Source organism: Erythranthe guttata, chromosome 6, assembly GCF_056151865.1.
Source record: "Erythranthe guttata isolate IM_541 chromosome 6, IM_541, whole genome shotgun sequence".
NCBI lineage: Eukaryota > Viridiplantae > Streptophyta > Magnoliopsida > Lamiales > Phrymaceae > Erythranthe > Erythranthe guttata.
Genome location: NC_142538.1, coordinates 16,414,579 through 16,434,356, shown reverse-complemented (window position 1 = coordinate 16,434,356; position 19,778 = coordinate 16,414,579). Strand labels below are relative to the sequence as shown.

Below are 19,778 nucleotides of genomic sequence, written 5' to 3'. Positions count from 1 at the left end.
AAAAAATTATTTGATGATGGTAATCAATCTTATTATTATGGGTGTTAATTTTTGCACTAATTTTTTTTAAGAAAATGAATAAATGAAAACGGTGTCGCTTTCTTGGTAGGGTTCAAGGTTTTTTTTTTTTTTTTTTAAGGGTAAATAGCATTTAACCCCATGTGGTTAAAAACTTTTGCAGATGACCCTCTCGTGTTCGTTATATCAGCATATAATCCCCTTGTGGTTTATGTGGGTAGCTTCCATTAGTTTTCCGTTAAACCTACCCGCGTGTGTCAAACTTTAAGAGTGTCATTTGCAAAAATCAATGGAAAAATGAAAGTACAAGGGTGTCATCTGAAAAAAAAAATACTTTGACGTGTGAAACATGAGATTAAGTTTGATGTAAAAACTAACGAAAGTTTTCCCATAAAGCACAAGAGAATTATGTGCTGATATTACAAGCACAAGAAAATTATATGTAAATTGTAACCATAGGGGGTCAAGTGTTATTTCTCATTTTTTAAGGAGGTTGGTGTTCTTTTCTCCTTCCTTGTAATAAAATGCATTTTGCACTCTTTCAATGTGTCGTTTGACACTTTTCACCCTTTAAATCTTTAATTAATATTTGTATATAAAAAGATTGCATTTGAAGTTATGGATTTTAGATTCATAATAATAAATTAATTGAACTTTGTTTGCGTGGATTCATTTCTTATTTTGATTAATTGCATGGATTCATTTCATCATATATATTTGATTCCAGTTTGCAAATTAATCATTCACAATGCATCTGAATTGAATAATTAAAAATTAATTAGGTTAATTTTATTTTTTATTGATTTTTTTTATTTCTAGAAGTGCAAAATAATAATGTTATTTTCTACCTCCAATCTAATCTAGAACGTGAAAAGTGTAAAAATAAAATCAATATTTTACAAACACAAAAAAGAAAGATACTCACTCAATTATGCGATTGATGAATCTTTTATTGAATTTTGTGAAAATATTTGGTAGATATAGTTGGAAGAAAATATAATTTTCAAATACTTGATAATAAAATAGGTGAATTTTTTTTCTTTTTCTTTTGTAAAATATTTTAGTGTGATGAAAATAATATTTTTTAAATATGTTGATGACATATATTTTTTTTATTTTATTTTTCACTTTGTAGTTTTGAAATAATTGATGAATATAAAAAATTATTTTGTCTAGTTGGTTGATTGGTCTAATTTTTAAATTATTGGATTAAATTTAAAATCCCTTTATATATAAACAATTAATTTAAATACTTTCTCCACTACAAACGCCAGCAATTTCGAATAATACATCATTTTGGATATTTGCACACTCAAATTGAGATTTGAGGGTACAAATTGTCAAAGTGATACCGACATGGAGTCATTATTTTGACGGTGGTTTTTGATACAAAAATATATATTTGGGGTGGACAGTGTAGATATTAATGATTTTTAGGTGTGAATTGTTATTTTATTTTATTAATTTCCTTTTTGGAATTATCTAAATAGGGTGTCTATAAGAACTGGACATGAGTCGGTTTAATTCAACCGACCTACTTTCGAATCATTTTTCAATACGATAATCGAAACTTAACCAATATGTATATCGGCATATTACTTTAACCAACATATATGCAAAAGGCGTGTTGGGGGTTTTCAGTTTTCTCAAAAGTTGGTAGGGCGGATAATAATTTTATGAAATTTTTTAATGGTAAATAATTTAATAAAATTATGATAATATTATTTTTATTAAAAAAATCAAAACTGAAATTTAATATAATATATAAAAGAAATCAAAGCTCAAAAGCTCAAACACCAAAGTTATATACCTCTATATGCTATTTTATTTTTTAATTCATTTTTCTGTATATTATTTTTATAATAATTTAGTTGATAACTCTTAATTTTGAGATTAGGGTTTTTGCTAAATAAGTTTCTTTTTGAATATTTTGATTTTTTGAAAAGTAAGGTAGATAGAATATCATCGTATTGTAATTATATTTAAACAATTAGAGGACCAATAGTATCAATCAACCAAACTTTTTTTTGCAACCGATAAAAAAAAAACAGTTGGCGGCCAATTTTACCCACAATAGTCGGACCGATAATTATTTTCAATATTTAGTAAAATTCAGTTGATCGGGCTGGGAAAATTGGTTGACTATCACCCGACCCGATCCGGTCGGATCCCTACCAGGGGCGAGTCCACCCCTTTGGAAGGGTGGACTCAAGCCCACCCTTAAATTACAAAATTTTCCCTATATTATACCTATATATCTATTAAGCCCATCCAATATTTATTAATTAGACCACCCAAAATCCGAATTAATGAAAAAAAAAACCCGAATTATTATTAATTAGTCAACCCAAAATCCAAATTAATGCAAAAAAACCCCATTTTTTCTTCTTCTCCCCCTTTTTTTCTCCTATTTTCTGATTCTATCACAAAAAAATCCTAATTTTTTTTTGGGGCACTGCCCCCATACCCCTGAAAATTTAAGCCCATTATGTATCACATGAACATCTATGGACTCGCCAATGATGCCGGCCATAACTAGTATCTAGGGTGTAATATGCAATTTACTGTGTTCTTCTTCCCTTTGATTGTTTGTAGACTGTGTGTACTGTGTGAGAGAGAAAGAGGAGATTTACGTATAGAGCATTCCTATCTTGCTAGCTAAATATGCTTTTGGGATAATTAAATAATGTAATGAGATAGATCGATACACTTGCAAATTGCAATGCAATTAATTATAGAACAATCATTAAAAATGGTATTTAATTAGTCACTGTCAATTTTTTTTTCTGAATCTGCTGAACAGACATTTTTTTCTTTTCAGTTTCACATTTTTTCACGGGTAGATAGTGAAAAGGGTAAAACTCAAAAACTACGAGTACTGCTGTTCCTTCTTATTTATTTCGATAATTACTTGTATAGTACGAAAATTTCAACTTCTTAAAGTATCCGTGTTTTTGATGCGTTTTGTGTCCGACACCTGAAGACACCTGCCGTACACCGTATACCTTATGGGACATTTTGTTATTTCTGAAAAGTTAGAAACATATTTGAGTAATACATTTTCAAATATTTTTATTGCTTCCCTAATTAATTACATGATTTAATGATTACTTACAAATTGATAGTTGATTTGTTTATTTCGAATATATTTGTATGGAGATATAAATAAATTACGTATAAATGAAAACTCATATATGTTTATATAGCATATTTATAAATATACCCATATATTTTTAATATTTATACGTTTACCCTAAATTTTTGTATCCCCATTTTCTCAAAATGCTATTTCCCCTTGCACCGAAAGGTGAAATACCTCGCCCCAGGGCTCCCATCCCTTGGCCCGACAAGGATTGATGGAGGAATGTAAATTATGGTAACTTAACGGCCCGTTAAGGTAGCGGAATAGTTGTTTATGTGTCCATGCCGCATAGATAATCAATCACTAATTGCAATGATAATTAGGCTTTTGGTTTTTTTTTTTTTTTTTTACCTTTTCCTAGGTAAAAAGGTACTTTTTTTTTACTAGTTAAAAAATGGTGGTTGGCTAATTAAAGCATGAAAGCAATACTTTTTTTTCATCATTTTGATTATTCAATAGATTCATATATATATATATATATATATATATATATATATATATATATATATATATATATACATTAGGATGGACATGATTAGATGGGAATAATTAGGATGGAGTTAGGGTAAACATACCTAAAAAGGGTTTACTTTTCAATGTTTTCTTCATTTTTAAGCAAATGTTGATTCATTTTCAATAAGCATGATTAGTGCAAGGTATTCTTTTGCATGGTCCTATTAATATATACTTTTAAATTAATTTAAGATTTTTATTGTAACCATGAGAGAATTAATTGTATCAAATAACATATATATATACACACCATATATATAGCCATATACTCATCGTTTGGCAGAATTAGATGAAATTGAATTTCCTACTTATTAATCAGTTGTTTAGTTAGTAAGATGTGCGATTTCTTAATTAGATCTTGCAATAAATATATTACAAGCTTATATAATATATAATTTATCTATAAAATCTCTTATAATTTAACGAAATAAAGATATACTTCCAAGGATAAAGTTATATATACTTTTGATCACCAGACGGGGCATATATATGATTATCAGAAGTTTTATACATAATTTCAATTCCGAACCATATTTTTTTTTCCGGAAAATCACTAATTTCATATTATGAATATATTAATTTAAAAATCGATATATTTCTATGAATTGTATAAAACTAGTAATTCACCCGTGCGATGCACGAGATCAATTTTTTCAAAAAAAATATTTTGGATAAAATAAAACGAACGAAAACTTTGAACAGTTGACATACATGTAAATAATACAAAATATTCATTTGTTTGTGATTTACCTTCATATTCGCTGAAAATCTTTTGTCACACAACATTGCTCGTAATTTTAGTTATATCGCCCGATTTTGAGTTGATAATTATTTTTTATCTCAAATCTACTTTTATCTCTGGACATTGCGGCGTACAATTGCCTATCCATCCTAATATTAACACTAATATTCCACTAACAACTACTACTACTAATACTAAAACCAACATTGATAATACTAATACCAATACTAATATTAATACTAAAATCAACACTAATAATACTAATATTAATACTAATTTTAATATTAATACGATGATTAATACTAATAGTCTAATACTAATATTAATATCAACACTAATATTAATAATAATACGCCACTTCTAATATGAATATTTAATGTTTAAACTAATACGCCAATACTAATAAGAAAACTAATACTAATACTAATGCTAATGCTAATGTTAATGCTAATAGGCCAAGACTAATATGAATTTGAATACTAATAATAATACTAATAATGATAATAATACTGATATTGGTATTGATACTGATACTAATATTAATTTGATACGAATATTAATACACATACTGATACACATACACATATTGATACTGATACCGATACCGATACCGATACTGATACTAATATTATTATTAATATTTATACCAATACTAATACCGATACTAATATTCATACCAATATTCATACCAATAATCATACCAATACTCATACCAATACTCATATAGATATAGATATTGATACATATATTGATACTGATATGGATACTCATACTCATACTCATACTGATGTTGTTATTGATAAATACTAATACTGATAGTGATACTAATACTAATACTGATACTAATACTGATACTGATATTGATACTGATACTCATACTCATACTCATACTCATACTAATACTAATACTAATACTAATACTAATACTAATACTAATACTAATACTAATACTAATATTAATACTAATACTAATACTAATACTAATACTAATACTAATACTAATACCAATACTAAAACTAATAATAATATTAATACTAATACTAATATTAATACTAATACTAATACTAATACTAATATTAATACTCATACTCATAGAGATCTCCCTCAAATTTCAGTTTGCAATCTCAACAAATCCGTAATCGAGACCTACTTCATAAAAATCAATCTCGTAATATTGTACGTCGATTTCTTTTCATTGGAATATCAAACCATTTTGTTTTAGGGAAAGAGATAATTTCTCTAAAATATTTTTAATGATCCAAAGAATACACACACATAATGTCCTCGTTGGATTGACAACATCGATTTTCACATATGTATATTTTACAATATATTTCGCACATTATTTTTAATGTGTTTTTTTCCTTCCCTGATCAATGTAGAATTTTTGCTATATAATTTATATATTTCTCTAGTTAGTATAGGTTTTTCTGCAAAAACATTACTTCTAAATCCTAATATGCTTGCATAAATAATTATTCCTATTTCAAAACATACAAAATCAAATATTGTCACAAATACATCTAGGCACAATGTTGCTAATATATCATAATATTGGAATTACAGTGAATGAAGAAGGGTGAATCTAATGTCATGTATGTACATAAAGATTCAAAAGATTAACAGCAAAAAAAAATTATGAACGTACAAACTAATAATATTTTACATAAATATTAAAAAATGATAAAAATAAAAGAATTATTACGATACGTACAAATTAATATTGTAACATAAAAATATAAAAACTAAAGAAGATTTATTTAAATATATTCAACAAATTATATAAGAATCTCTATTACAAATAACGAAATACATACATGAGTTACTTTAGTATTTTTTTATTACATTATCACCTTCATTAAACTCAACTTCTTCATCGAAACTAAACTTACAATTATTGAATGTATAATCAAAGATGGAAAACCAGAAGTAAAAGTTTTTAAAACCTATCCATATAATATATCTAAATCATATATTTGTATTCTACGCAACGCCACAATGCTTCTCCCTTGCGGACGTCGCCGCATATAGCACACACGATGTTATCCATGGATCTGAAAATTAAAAGGAAAGCAAAACAATGATTTGTTAGATTATTATACATACGCATACATAATAAACGTATAACGTAATAAACACTTGGCGATAAATAAAATGCTTCAAAGCGAGCATGCACATCGCACAATACTGATCGCATTATGAAATTACAAAACATAAATATGAAGAAAAAAAAGTTTTAAGGTAAGGACCTTGGTTTAGCATGATCATAACAAAACGTGTTGAGAAAGAATGAGATAAATGATCAGTTTGTGTTGATGGTCTTTATACTTCATTTTCACATACTAAATAAGTTAATAAAATAACTTTAAGCAAACAGTATATTTTATTATTTTTTGTGTTACTCGGTTAGAACAAATCAAACAAATTTAAACAATTATAATTAATAAGAATCCGAAATTATTGAGATGTATAATAAATAAATGCGATTGTTAGGGGTTACTAAAAAAATTATTCAAATCACATGTATTGATTTGATAATAACATTAAATAGTAATGAATTAATCAGAATCAGAAATTACATAACCAAGGAAACATAACAAAAGTAACCAATTTTAATATAACATGGCTTTTAAAATATTACCACTTTTACGTGTTTATTAGGTATAAAATATTATGCTCATAATTTATTTAGCATAATACACACATTGATTTGATAAAGTAATAAATAGAAACCTAAATAATATCAATTTGTATATAACAAAGACAAACATAACAAAAAATAAATAAACAAATAAAATCAGTGATCAATCATATCCTTAAAATTCATACTTTAAATAAGAATATCAAACAAATGAAATCAAGTCATTAATCTTATCCTTAAAATCAATACTTTTAATAAGAATATCAAACAAATCAAATCAAATTATTATTTTATGCTAATGTAAGACATTATTTTTTTTCTACTCTAAAGTATAAGTTTATATGCAAAATAATCATTACAAATACTTATGTTACAACATTATCGAAAATACAAAAAAAAAATCATAATGAAAAATGCTAGGAAAATTAAATAAATAAAGTAATTTATATAATTAAAAATTATTAAAATAATTAATTCGTAATAAATGTAATAAAAAATAAAAATCTAGTTAATAATGCGTTTTATTACTTCATTAAATATTTAATGGAATAATATTGAAATATATTACTTATATATACCATTTATTAAATTATTTATGATAATTTAAATATATTTCATTCCATTAATTGACATATTACTATTCAATTAATATATGCATAATTTCCTAAGATTGAGTATATAAAAAGGACAACTCGATACAATATTTTATTCCATTAATTGACATATTACCATTCCATTAATATAATAATGCATTAATAAACTAAATTAATGTACAATTATAAAACAATATAATTACTATATAATGAATTAGTGATAATATATTAGCACTCAACATTTCAATGTAGTTAAGTGAAACAAATCAAGAAAAAAAACGAAAACAATAAGTTTCCAAAAACAAAAACGACAGATGATCCAACTTTACACGAATTAAAAAATGAAATATATAAAATTTTAAATAGCGAAATTGCATATATAACCATATACTAAATGAGCTTGATGAAACAATATTAAAAATAATTACAGACATATATAAAGAATAGAAAATTGATAATTGCATATAATGTTTTACATTTATCACTTCGATGACGGTCTTTTAAGGATTGAAAAAAATGAGTATTTTTTCTTGCACAATTCATATGAGATTCACGAAATTCTTTCTATTCCTCTGACGCAACCAATGTCGTCACACATAGCCCATATGTCGATGTTATCCATAATATCTACAAAAATAACATAAACAAACAACAAATAACATGTTAGACTAAATACATGTATATGTGTAAATAACCATTAGACACATACATTATATCAAAATAATGAAATAAAGAACATGTAAAACTATGAATATATTAACAACAAAAAAATACAATATTACCTCTTTGCAGCCATTTCAGGCTGACCTACTTTTTTTATTTTTATGCAAGTGTAAAATTCGGGTGGAGAGTATGAGTGAGTGAAATGGATTGGAATGAGGGGTATTTATACACATTTAATGTTATAATCTTACCAATTATTTGATTAGATATTTTCCATGAATTAACCATATGAATCAAAACCAATCAACTTAAATAGGTAAGAAATCAAATTATATGACATAAAATTGGGGAATGATTGATAATTTATAGTAAAAAAATATTTGAAATTCAAAATTTGGAACACAAAAATTTTAATTTCAAATTTTAAATGTTGTTTAGTTATTAATATTTATAAAATTAAATTAATACATATACATTAAGTTGGCAAAATATTTAAACAAAAAAATCCATGTATAGTGATTAATAATTATTAATGATTAGTAAAAATAATAATTATTAGTATTATTATTATTATTATTTTCGAATATTATTATTAAAAAAACTAAATTCCAAAATATATATCATAAAAAATGAGTGTTCTATTTAAAAAAAAAAAGACATTCGAAAAATATATTTCGGAAAATTAAATTAAAAACGTGAGATAAAAAACAATTAATCAACCGTGTATAGATAATTAAATATAATAATAATTATTTCGCTATAAAAAAATAGTGTGTAAAATATGATATAAAAAATCGAATACTCGTTAAAAAAATGAGTGTTCTGAATTTAAAAAAAAAAAAGAACAGACGAAAAATATAGTTCAGAAAATTAAAATTATAAAAAATATAATATTTTTAGAAATGATAGGAAATTAAATTCCTGAAATATTATATATAAATATGTAGTAATTATTAAATGATTGTGTAAATGTGAAATAGGAAAGAACTTAAAAACATACATAAATAAAAATGACACCTAATCAATTGAAGAATCCACTTCATCAATTGAACTCCAACTAAGCAATTTTGACAAATGACATCATCATTTGCCACATGTCAATCATTGAGGGCATAGATTCTCTTTTTATATTATATATAGATGGGTGAATTGCAAAAAGTTCCCTTCATATATTTCTAAAATTGTTAACAAATTGAATTTCCCTTGTATATATAAACATCATAATGGGAAATATAAATTTCATTACGTGAAATATCAAATAATTAAATTAAACAAATAAGTAAAGTATAAAACAAATAATATAATATAATGAGAATTGAAGAAAATTAAGAAAAAAAAAAAAGAATATTCGTTTCTTCCTTTTGTGCAACTACATCAAGAATCTAATGGCGCTTGGGGATTGAAGATCAATACAACTTTATTATCCCCATTCACACCAAGATAAAATTCTATAAAGTAGTTGAATCAAAAGATTTTCCATTTCATCTTTTTTATTTATTTTTTTCAATTAATTTTTTAGATGAACGACGTAAAATATCGACGTGTTAAGAAAAATATGAAGCAAAAGTCGTCGTTATGTTCATTTTATTATATAAAACTAACTTCCAACCTTTTTTTTTCTTCATAAAATCTCCTCCCATGTGTGTATTTCACACAGTAACAATACACGGCGATATTAAAAGTTGTCACTACATGCATATATATATATAGCGATAATATTTTTTGTTGTTGTCAGTTGTCACTGATAGTTCTTTTAGTTGTGACCGAATCTTTTTTCTATTGTCACTACAGAGAATTAGTTACACCTCGTTAGTGACAAGTATAAGTGAAAATATATGTGTCGTGTCGCTTATAAGATTATTTTTTGTAGTAATATGTCGATTTTCTAAGTTTAACCACATAAATTAATTCTCAATAAATTTCCCTACTATATCTTGAATAAAATAGGGGTTTTATAATTTAAAAATATGATTACTTATTTTACAATTATTTCCTTTTATGCATTGCCTCGAGACACAGAAAGAGATGAAGGTAAAAAGGCAGCGGCTGAAAAGTATATAATATGATAGTGCAATAAAAAGAAACTAACTCTTACTTTATTTTGTCCACATAGGAAGAAAATAAAGTATTTCGTTTTTAATCTTTATAAAAATGGATAAGATAGCGACCATAATTCATATATGTTTAATCTTCTATAAATTAATACAGTTAAGCTTAACTTTTTTTTATTAATTTAATCAGCTAAATACTAAATTATCAAACAAATAATTTTAATACGTTTTAATCAAGTCAGAAGCAGAAGCAATTATTATTTAAGTAATGTTATTAATTTATCGAGGTTCTACTGTAATAGAAGAAATTAAAAGGGATAATTAATTAAGGGATTAACGACAGCCGAAAGCAAAGGATAATTCATATTATGGTGTGTTTTGAGAAAGGGTTTGCTTTGTTATTGTGTGCCTACTTTTAGATAACTAAAAGTAGATAGAATAATTATTTTGAAATATTAGGGCTAAGAATATTTCGCAATTTGATTTCGTTTGGGCATCGAAATATACATTTCTCAAATTTATTTCGTCGATTTTTTTTCGAAATATTATAATTGTTTTAGTTGTTGACAATTCAAATCAGTCGAAGTATTTTTCATTAATTGTTTGTTTTTCTGTCATTTAATTTCGTTTATGTATCAACGTTGTATAATTATATGCTTCATATTTAATAATTTTTGCTTTCGACTTCTTTAACAAAACCAACTATAAGATGTTCGTGTCATGTGTTTTGTTGATTCGAGTTCTATTAAGTATTTTCATAACTGAATCTACGTAGAACGCGTTGATAATAATTAAGGACAATATGAAATATTACAAAAGACGGTGGCAAACTAGAGAAATATATTGAAATTTGGTATTGAAATTTGTCGATTATGCAACTTCGAAACCTAAAACAACATCACAAAGTTGCACCATCAAATTATCAACACTTATCCGTCGAATATTTGTTTTTTTTTGACAGTTGCTGCCGAAAAATCTCAACAAATTCGACAGGTAGGGGTCGAAATATTGATATATTTTTTTTCCGACTTGTAGACGCCGAATTTGGTTAAAATGTCGACAGAAACCCATCGGAAAATCGTAAATATTTGACCTGTAGATGTCGAAAAATAGACACTAATTAACTAGTGTCTACCGCAGACGCTTGTTTTTTGAAATTTTATAATATTTTGAAAAGATATGTATTAGTGGTATAAATATTAGTTACAAGTTCAAATGTCCTACATTTACTAAAAAATGTTGGATATTTAGTAGTTCAGTTAATTTTAATTTAATTAATAATATTTTATTATTAAATATCCAAGTGACAATTGGGCCTAAATTGGTTCACAAATGTGGGCCCATTTAGAAGTAGGCTGTCAAAACAGAAGCCCACTTTAATTTCTTCTTAATTTGTCATTTGAATTTTACATTCCCGCCCCACCCACCCAGAGAGAGAGAGAGAGAGAGAGAGAGAGAGAGAGAGAGAGAGAGAGAGAGAGAGAAAGATGGCTACTGCATATCGACGGGCAAGTATGGAGAGAAGAAGCTGGAACTAATTTCTAGAGAGGGAGAGAAAAGCAGCAGTGATGTCGAAAACGAAGGATTTCCTGATTCTTAATTCGCAGAATGATTCAAAAATCGGAGGTAATTCGTGTTCTTCATTCCTTTTTATTTTTTATTTTGTATGTTTTTAGGGCTTCGGATTTGTTAAATCTGGGAATTTCTGACCGTATATGTGACACCCATCTGATCTTTCCACACAACTAGGGTTTTCAATTGAACGTTCATCGAGCTTTTACTCGATAAAGGCGTGATTTTTGAGGCCGTATACATAATCTTTTCAGAATTTGGCTTTTGTTTAGATGTCTAATTTGGCAATTCCAACATCAGTCAGGTTAATTTCATCTACGGAGATTGAATAATTTGATATTTGATCCCCAAATTGGCACTAATTTATCCCCAATTTGGCAATTTGTTGATATTTTTTGTTTTGAGGTTTTTTCCATTTCATACCAGTGGTAGAATAAGCCCCCTTCTGTTTTTTTTTTTTGGATTTAGGGATTTTGAGCTAGCTTTCTTTACTAATTTATCCCCAATTTTGCAATTTGTTATCCTGTTTTAGTTTTGAGGTTTTTCCCATTTTATACCAGTGGTAGAATAGGCCCCCGTACGTTTTATTGCTTTTGGATTTACGGGTGACTTTAGTTTTTGTAGAAGCTAAAACATGTGGATTTTGAGCTAGCTTTCGTTGTCTCGCATTATAAATTCGGCATTAACTCTGTAGATAAAATAGCAATGCGATGCCCTCAAAATGTGGCTGTGGCCAGGCCGAAACTGGCTGACATCAGCAACTTGCCGCAGAAACCTCAGCTGTTAATTCAACATGAAAAGTCACAATCTATTCCGGTAACTACTAAAGAGTATATTGAACAGCTCCAGAAGGTAAAGTTATTGTTTTGGTCTTGATGTATTCATTTTTTACGGACTTTATTTTCTTGTTCTTAATTGGTCTTATTGCGAATGTGATTCAGGAAAACATGGCTTTGGCTAAGATGGTGGCGCAAAGAAAGTATCCTCTTTTTGGTTTATTTTGTCTGATCCTTTTTTTTTTTTCCTTTTTTTTTCCGCGAATTTGTATGATTTATTATTGCTGGTGAGTTACTTATATTTTTGAAATTCCTTCACATTATTCCGCGGTAGCAAAATCATTGAACAGAGTGGAATAGAGCTAGATAGGTTGCGGGTAAATATGATTAAAATGCAGGAACAGAATCGACAACTAGCTCTGTCACACACCCTAACCCTTACGGTTCGTATCTCCTTGTATTTTGGAGGATTTTATTTTCTAAAGTTTTGTCGTCGCATTTTGTTCACTTTCATCTGTTCATTATTTTTTTCAGGAACTAAATTCAGGTAAAGATCGGGTAAGTCCAGTTACACCTGAATGAGTATTTCTTTTCTAACGAAATATAATATGTGAGAGCTAACACATTTTTCTATATCTCGTTTCTTACAGTTGAAAGCATTACAACACGAGCTTGGATGCAAAATTGGTCTGCTTAAAGCAAGAGAATTGCAAAATCAGGTCTGTGCATCTAAACCCTGCTGTAAGCACAATTTTTCATGACATGTATTTTGACTATATTGTCTTTGGTTAGGAGGAGAAAGCTAGTACGAGACCACGCCAAAATGAAAATGTTGAGGTAAATATACTTTTATTTACCTTATTTATACTCCTATTCTATATATTGACCTGGAAATATGTATATGTTTATATGTAATGTTGTTCGTATTTTGAGTTGTTGATTGAGAAGAGACATTTTGTACCTAAGCAGTCAAATATGTCAATTGTTGAAAGAAATCAAGAACTAGAAATAGAGTAAATCTTGTTTGTAATTTAGTGAATATATTTATATCTTAGCAATTAGATCAAATCATGTTTGGATACGAGTTCGAAGGACTTCCAAGTTTCAATTCTGGAAATTAATTTGAAAGCTTAACGAACACGTTCGGAAAACAAGAATATGGCAATTTTTTTTCTGAAAGCTTTACAAATGTAGATCTCTCTCTCTCTCTCTCTCTCTCTCTCTCTCTCTCTCTCTCTCTGTGTGTGTGTGTGTGTGTAGTTATATGTTATGTTGCTTGTAGATGCGTTTGCTTGGGAATTTCTAATCTTGAACAAGTTGCAGGAGGAAAGAGAGTCCTCCAAAGATGGTAGAGATGATGAAAAGCCTCGTAATACCAAAAGAAGACTTCGATCACAAAGTGAGTGATAATTCCATAACCATAAAGCTCTTATTTTATAGTCTTTAAGCTTGGCTTCTTTTAAACTCAAGTCTTTTTTCCCTTGGGTCGTTTTCTAGGTTTAGGCGCTTCTGAACCATCGCAATCCGAGGATAATGCTGTAAAAAGAAGGTATTTTCTTAACGAAATGAACAAATAAATGATATAACAAATTTTCCAATAATTTTGCAATCAGAATATAATATTTTTGGTTGATTCCATGTAACTTTTCTTACTGGGGGTTCATTCGGGGTGTTGTCATATGCCAGGATAATTTCAAGGAGGCAATCTGCTAGGTTTAAGGCCGTGGAATCAAAAGATGCCAATAATCTAATCGGGATAAATGATACTGGATTTCAAGAATGTCCCTTGCCCCATAATGAACCAATCCCGGAAAAAGCTACTCCGATAACTCGCCAACACGAAGATGCTGTGGTAAATATACACCTTCAATGATTTACTTTCTACTTATTTATTTTTTCGAATTTTTAACCTTAAAAAACGTCTGCTCCATCCATTCACAAGATTTCGAGCAAGTTACAGGAGGAACGGGAGTTGTCGAAAGATAGTAGAGACGACGAAAAGCCTTGTAATAATAATACCAAACGAAGGCTGCGATCACATAGTGAGTTATTACTTATTAAATCCCTTGTTTTATAGTGTTTCTTTAAATTGAACTCGTTTCTCTTTGGTAATTTATAGGTTTGGGCTCTTCTGAACCATTGCAATCCGAGGATAATCCCGGAAACAAAAGGTACTCTTTTTATACTTAATGATATATGACGGGGGGCCATGGCCCCCCCAATGTTTCTGAAAAATACATAGTAGTTTCAACAGAGATTTGTTACCCTTGTCATTCCAGGCCCGTTGCGAGGAGGAAATCATCTAGGTTTAAAGCTGTGGAATTAAAAGATGAAGCCGGATTTCCCAAATGTACCCCTGTACTGGAAAACGAGTCGATTTCTGTGAATGCAGCAATGGTTGAGGATGAAGAAGAGAGAAGCAGTTGTGACATTGTATGTGAATCTCAAAGACCATCTATATGCAGACCGTCGCGTGTAGCTGCCAAAAAGGTTCAGTCGTACAAGGAGATTCCTTTAAATACCAAAATGCGCAGACCTCAGTGACGAATTATTGTTTGCCATGTGTTTTTTTTTAGATGTTTTGTTATTACCGGTCGAAAGTTACTGAACGCGCTATTGCATCGAATTCAGAGATGCCATAATTTGTAATGTGTTTGTTTTTGTTCATATGTTGTTTGTCTCTAATATTCTGTGGAGTTTGCTGCTGACCTTAAGTGTAAGATTTTGAGCACAAGGAACTTTTGTTGTAATGGAAATATGCTGTTATGAAGATTATTTTCACCTTATTTTATTCTTTATCATTTTTGCTTGTAATTTTTTTTAATTAATGTGTCACTTTAGAGTTTTAAGAGAAAATTAATTTTCTTATTTACCAAATTTGCCCTTTTATCGTTGGTGAATTTTTATGAGGATTTGATATCTTTCTTAAATGTGAAAATAATGAACTTTTTTTTAGTGGTTTTTATATTAAAAACAAGGGTAAATTTTGAAAATTCCCCAAAATTTGGATAAATTACGAAAAACATCCTCACGTATTCGTAATTACTAAAATTCCACCGCCGCTTGTTTCCGTCTTACACCAATCCCCTTATGGTGTGATTTTTCAAGAAATTTATTTCCAGGTAATATTTCCAAAAAAATGTCAATTCTATCCTTACAGACGTAGTGTTTCTGATGCTACCTTTTATAGATAAAATTACCTTAAGAGTTGTAATAGTAATACTAAAAAGTTGTAAATGTGTTATTTAAGAAGAATAAAAATTCCTTGTAAAGGCCCTTCGGAGGGTAATCTTGTCTTTAAAAAGTAGCATAAATAAATGCCATATCTTTAGAGGTAGAATCAACATTTTTCAAGAAATATTTCCTGGAATAAAAAAAAATTATGTGAAAAATCACACCATAAGAGGTCGGTGCAAGACGGAAACAAACATTGAAGTTTTTGGTAGTTACGAATATATGGGGTATTTTCGTAATTTAGCCTAAGTTTAGGGGGATTTTTGTAATTTATCCTAAAAATAATGTTATTTTTTTAGGAATTTTAATTGATGTGCATCTAGGTTATAAATGTAAAAATACATACATTTTTATTTTAATACATTTTAATTTTAATTTAAAGGATTCTTGAAAAAACAAAATAGAAAAAAAAAAAATGAAAAAGTAATAAATGTATTGGTTGTCACTAAATCCTAAACCAGACATTCTTTATTTACGTGTGTGCAGCAACACAATTACAAAATTCAATGGTGTCCCCTTTCATGCCAATAACTTGCCCTCCTTAACTCTTCATCTCTTTGACTTTGTTTCTTGAACAATTAACATATTTTAACTTACCACAAAAAAAAAAAAAAAAATACTAATTGACATTTATTTTCAAGCAAACTTGTCATTGTGTTTTGAACTTATGTTTCCTAAAGCATAAATATTCCTACACTTATCTTCTTTTTAACGTTTAGTTTCCAATTATATTTATTGGTTTTACTTATTCTCTCCAAAAAAAAAAGATTAATTTAGTTTTCACTTTATTTTTTTTAATACTTAATTTATAGAGTTTCACACCATTCACAACATTCGACGCATGCTAACCTATGTAGCACATACATGGCGAAACGAAAAATGAACACGGGGACACCCCATTTTCCAAAGAAAAAATGGATACAGAATCGTGAATGAACTTAGAATATTAAAAATATAGGGGTACATTTATAAATTCTAAAGTATATTATAACGTTGACATATGTGCTTATGTTAATCATATATATATGTATTCACAAATTTATATAATTTACAAGTTTCAATCCGTATTATAATTCCACATATTGTATACGGACATGTAAATTTATTTTAGTACAAAATTAGGATCTATGAAAAATATTGAAACACCACTATAAGTGAAATACATTGATATTATCTTTAAACAACTGACTGAGTTGGTTTGAGGCCGGTTAACTTTGATGAACTTCATTAGATAATTTCACCATAAATGTATATGAATAGGTATATAGTCGACGTATTTCATCAGATGTAATATCTATGTTAAGATCTATAAAATTAATTAGAGTAGGAATAATTTGAAAGCAACCAATATTCCTCAAATTTAATTATATATAACAACACTAAAAGGAGTAATAATACAAGCAATTGACTTGTTATTATTAAACATGACTAATAATAATAATATGTGCATTATAATGATATAACCACCACCCAACACTAGTGGTGAGTGGTGTCCCTCCTCTAATCTTTCTTCCATCCTCCACCACCACCTCTCTCTATTACTTTCTCTCTCTATATTTCTCTCTCTCTCTCTCTAAAAAGTGAAAAGAACAAGAACTGCCATTTGTTGTTCACGGTGATGGTGCTGGTGGTGAAGGAGGGACCTAATGGACTCTGTCGATGAAGTTGTCGCGGTGGCGCCGCCGCCGCCGCCGAGCTACGATAATGAATTACAAGACGTCGTCGTCTCTCCACCGGCCATCGCCAAAGGCAAGCGCACCAAGAGGCAGAGGCTGCCTCTTCCGACGTTAATGATCACCACCACAACATGCACCACCAACATTAACCGCCTCAGCCCCAGCTTCTCCTCCGCCGCCGCCACCTCGTCGGAGGAGAGCACCACGACGGAGGAGGAGGACACCGCCAGATGCTTGATCCTCCTGGCCCGAGGCGGCGGCGGCCATTTCCAAACACACCCGCTGGACAAGGCCGCCGACGACGATGAAGATGGTGATCAACATGATTATATTTTCAAACAAAACAGCAGCCGCAAGAGACGGGCGGCGGAAACAAACGCCGCCGGTTACAAGGGCGGCGGCGCGTGCATGTACGCGTGCAAGACGTGCGGCAGGGTTTTCCCTTCGTTCCAGGCACTCGGCGGCCACAGGGCCAGCCACAAGAAGCCCAGAAACGAGAAAAGAACAGTTATATTTTTCTCCGACGAACAATATCTTCACAAATCCCAGAAAAGATTAACGCCACCACCACCCACCTCTCTCTCTCTTCAATTGAGCAACCTTTCCGCCGCCGCCGCGCCGAGAAGTACGTTTCCTTCACCGAAAATCCACGTGTGCTCCTATTGCGGGGCGGAGTTCTCTTCCGGCCAGGCCCTCGGAGGACACATGAGGCGGCACCGCCCAATATTGACTCTGTCGCCGTCGAATATAGTAGCAGCCCGAGCCCGTGGCGGGGCGTCCGTTGATGAGCCCGAGCCCGAGCCCGAACCCGAGGAATGGATGAAGGGCAGAAATGGGCTCACGTTGGATCTGAATCTTCCGGCACCGGACGATGAGAATCAGAGGCGAAAGGAAGGCGGCGCGCCGGAGAAGTTGGTATTAACCACCGGCCAACACGGCTGTGGTTGACTGCCAATATTAAATTGTGAAGAAGGTTCAATTATTTTTTTAACACGTTGATTCTTCCCACACAATTGTTAGATATAGATAATGAACTCTTCTATTTTATTATTTTATTTTTTATTTATTTTTTGCAATTTTGACCTTCATAATCAGATTTTTTTTTTGCCTTCTTAATATTTTATTTTATGAATTAATTCTTTTTACTATTGTTGTTGTTGTCAAATTAATTCCCTTTTTTTTTTCTTGGAAAAATTAGCTGGACGCTCCTCAAAATTATTTTTTATAGTGGATTTTACATTGTTGCTAAAAGTACTTGTGTGCTTTCTAGTTTTTGATGAGGTTACTTCTGTAATCTTTTAACCTGAATTGCTTAGAAAAACTAACTGGGACTCTGATGTGGAGATTTGCACGACTTAGTTATATTAATAAGCAATAACTTAGTTTTATTAATAAAGGACAGCGTAGTCAAAATAAACTAAAGAAAAAATTAAAATAGATGCATCCCAAACACATAAACAACTTATAAAACTTATTTACAGAGCATAGTTACATTAACGAGCAAAAGTTTAACAAAATAACATGTATTTCATGTAATTTTCCTATGAAGTTAGACAACTTAAAAATCATTTGCATAACTTAGTTACACACCTTAGTTAAAATAAGCTGAAGAAAAAAAGTTAAAGATCTTTGGTGTCGATGTGTATATGTGTGTACGTGTGTGTGGTTGGGTATGCATATGTAGGCTTGTGATGATGTGTGTGCGCCTGTGTGGCAAAGCTTCGATGATGACAACGACAAAGAACAATAGTACTGGAGCAGATTTGACGGAATTTGACGGTGAACAGTTAAACTAGGCACAGGGCGTGAAGACAAATGTCTTTTAGCAAATTTTAAAAGTTTGACTGTCCTAATTTGAAAGAATATTAGCATTCTGGAGTATTTAACAAATTGCCCATTTTTTCTTTTTAATTCTTGACAATAGAATTCTTTTGAATTGAACTAATTAATTTGTTAGGTTGTGCATTTATATTTATGTTAACATTTACTAGATACTTCAACTTGAGAGATGCCATGAAGATGTACATATTTCATACCATCAAAGAATATATAAGTGACAGTTTAGCGATCAGTTTTTAGTTGTTTGTAAAAGCAATTTTTATTTTTGTTTCTCTTAAACTTTAGTTGTTTTATGTTATTTGTCTAAAAACACTTCTA

General features: G+C 29.7%; 2 protein-coding genes across 5 annotated transcripts; both read left to right on the top strand.

Annotated features, from left to right (window-relative positions):
- The first annotated feature begins 11,757 nt into the window (after positions 1 to 11,757).
- LOC105963476 (uncharacterized) lies at positions 11,758 to 15,497 on the top strand. Of its 4 annotated transcripts, none has more exons than XM_088819974.1 (13): positions 11,758 to 11,989; positions 12,630 to 12,787; positions 12,877 to 12,914; positions 13,046 to 13,154; positions 13,246 to 13,269; positions 13,362 to 13,430; positions 13,504 to 13,548; positions 14,035 to 14,110; positions 14,209 to 14,260; positions 14,398 to 14,563; positions 14,654 to 14,753; positions 14,831 to 14,882; positions 14,991 to 15,497. In XM_088819974.1, the coding sequence occupies exons 1-13, from the start codon at positions 11,932 to 11,934 to the stop codon at positions 15,253 to 15,255; spliced, it is 1,212 nt and encodes a 403-aa protein (XP_088676100.1). In that variant the 5' UTR covers positions 11,758 to 11,931; the 3' UTR covers positions 15,256 to 15,497. The 4 variants fall into 4 exon arrangements, with proteins under 4 accessions (XP_088676100.1, XP_088676099.1, XP_088676101.1 ...); XM_088819973.1 differs by having other exon boundaries at positions 11,761 to 11,989; positions 14,029 to 14,110; XM_088819975.1 differs by having other exon boundaries at positions 11,780 to 11,989; positions 14,672 to 14,753.
- A 1,993-nt stretch (positions 15,498 to 17,490) lies between these two features.
- LOC105963478 (uncharacterized) lies at positions 17,491 to 18,786 on the top strand. Its single transcript, XM_012987885.2, has one exon. It carries the CDS (start codon positions 17,592 to 17,594, stop codon positions 18,567 to 18,569), a length of 978 nt encoding a protein of 325 aa, XP_012843339.2. The 5' UTR covers positions 17,491 to 17,591; the 3' UTR covers positions 18,570 to 18,786.
- The last annotated feature ends 992 nt before the right edge of the window (positions 18,787 to 19,778 follow it).

Bases quoted from the DNA above. Each gene is read 5' to 3' on its own strand.
- LOC105963476 (XM_088819973.1), top strand. From the start codon at position 11,932: ATGTCGAAAACGAAGGATTTCCTGATTCTTAATTCGCAGAATGATTCA. The intron at 13,155-13,245 runs GTTCGTATCTCC...TATTTTTTTCAG, and splicing joins CACACACCCTAACCCTTACG to GAACTAAATTCAGGTAAAGA. The intron at 13,270-13,361 runs GTAAGTCCAGTT...CGTTTCTTACAG, and splicing joins TAAATTCAGGTAAAGATCGG to TTGAAAGCATTACAACACGA.
- LOC105963478 (XM_012987885.2), top strand. From the start codon at position 17,592: ATGGACTCTGTCGATGAAGTTGTCGCGGTGGCGCCGCCGCCGCCGCCG.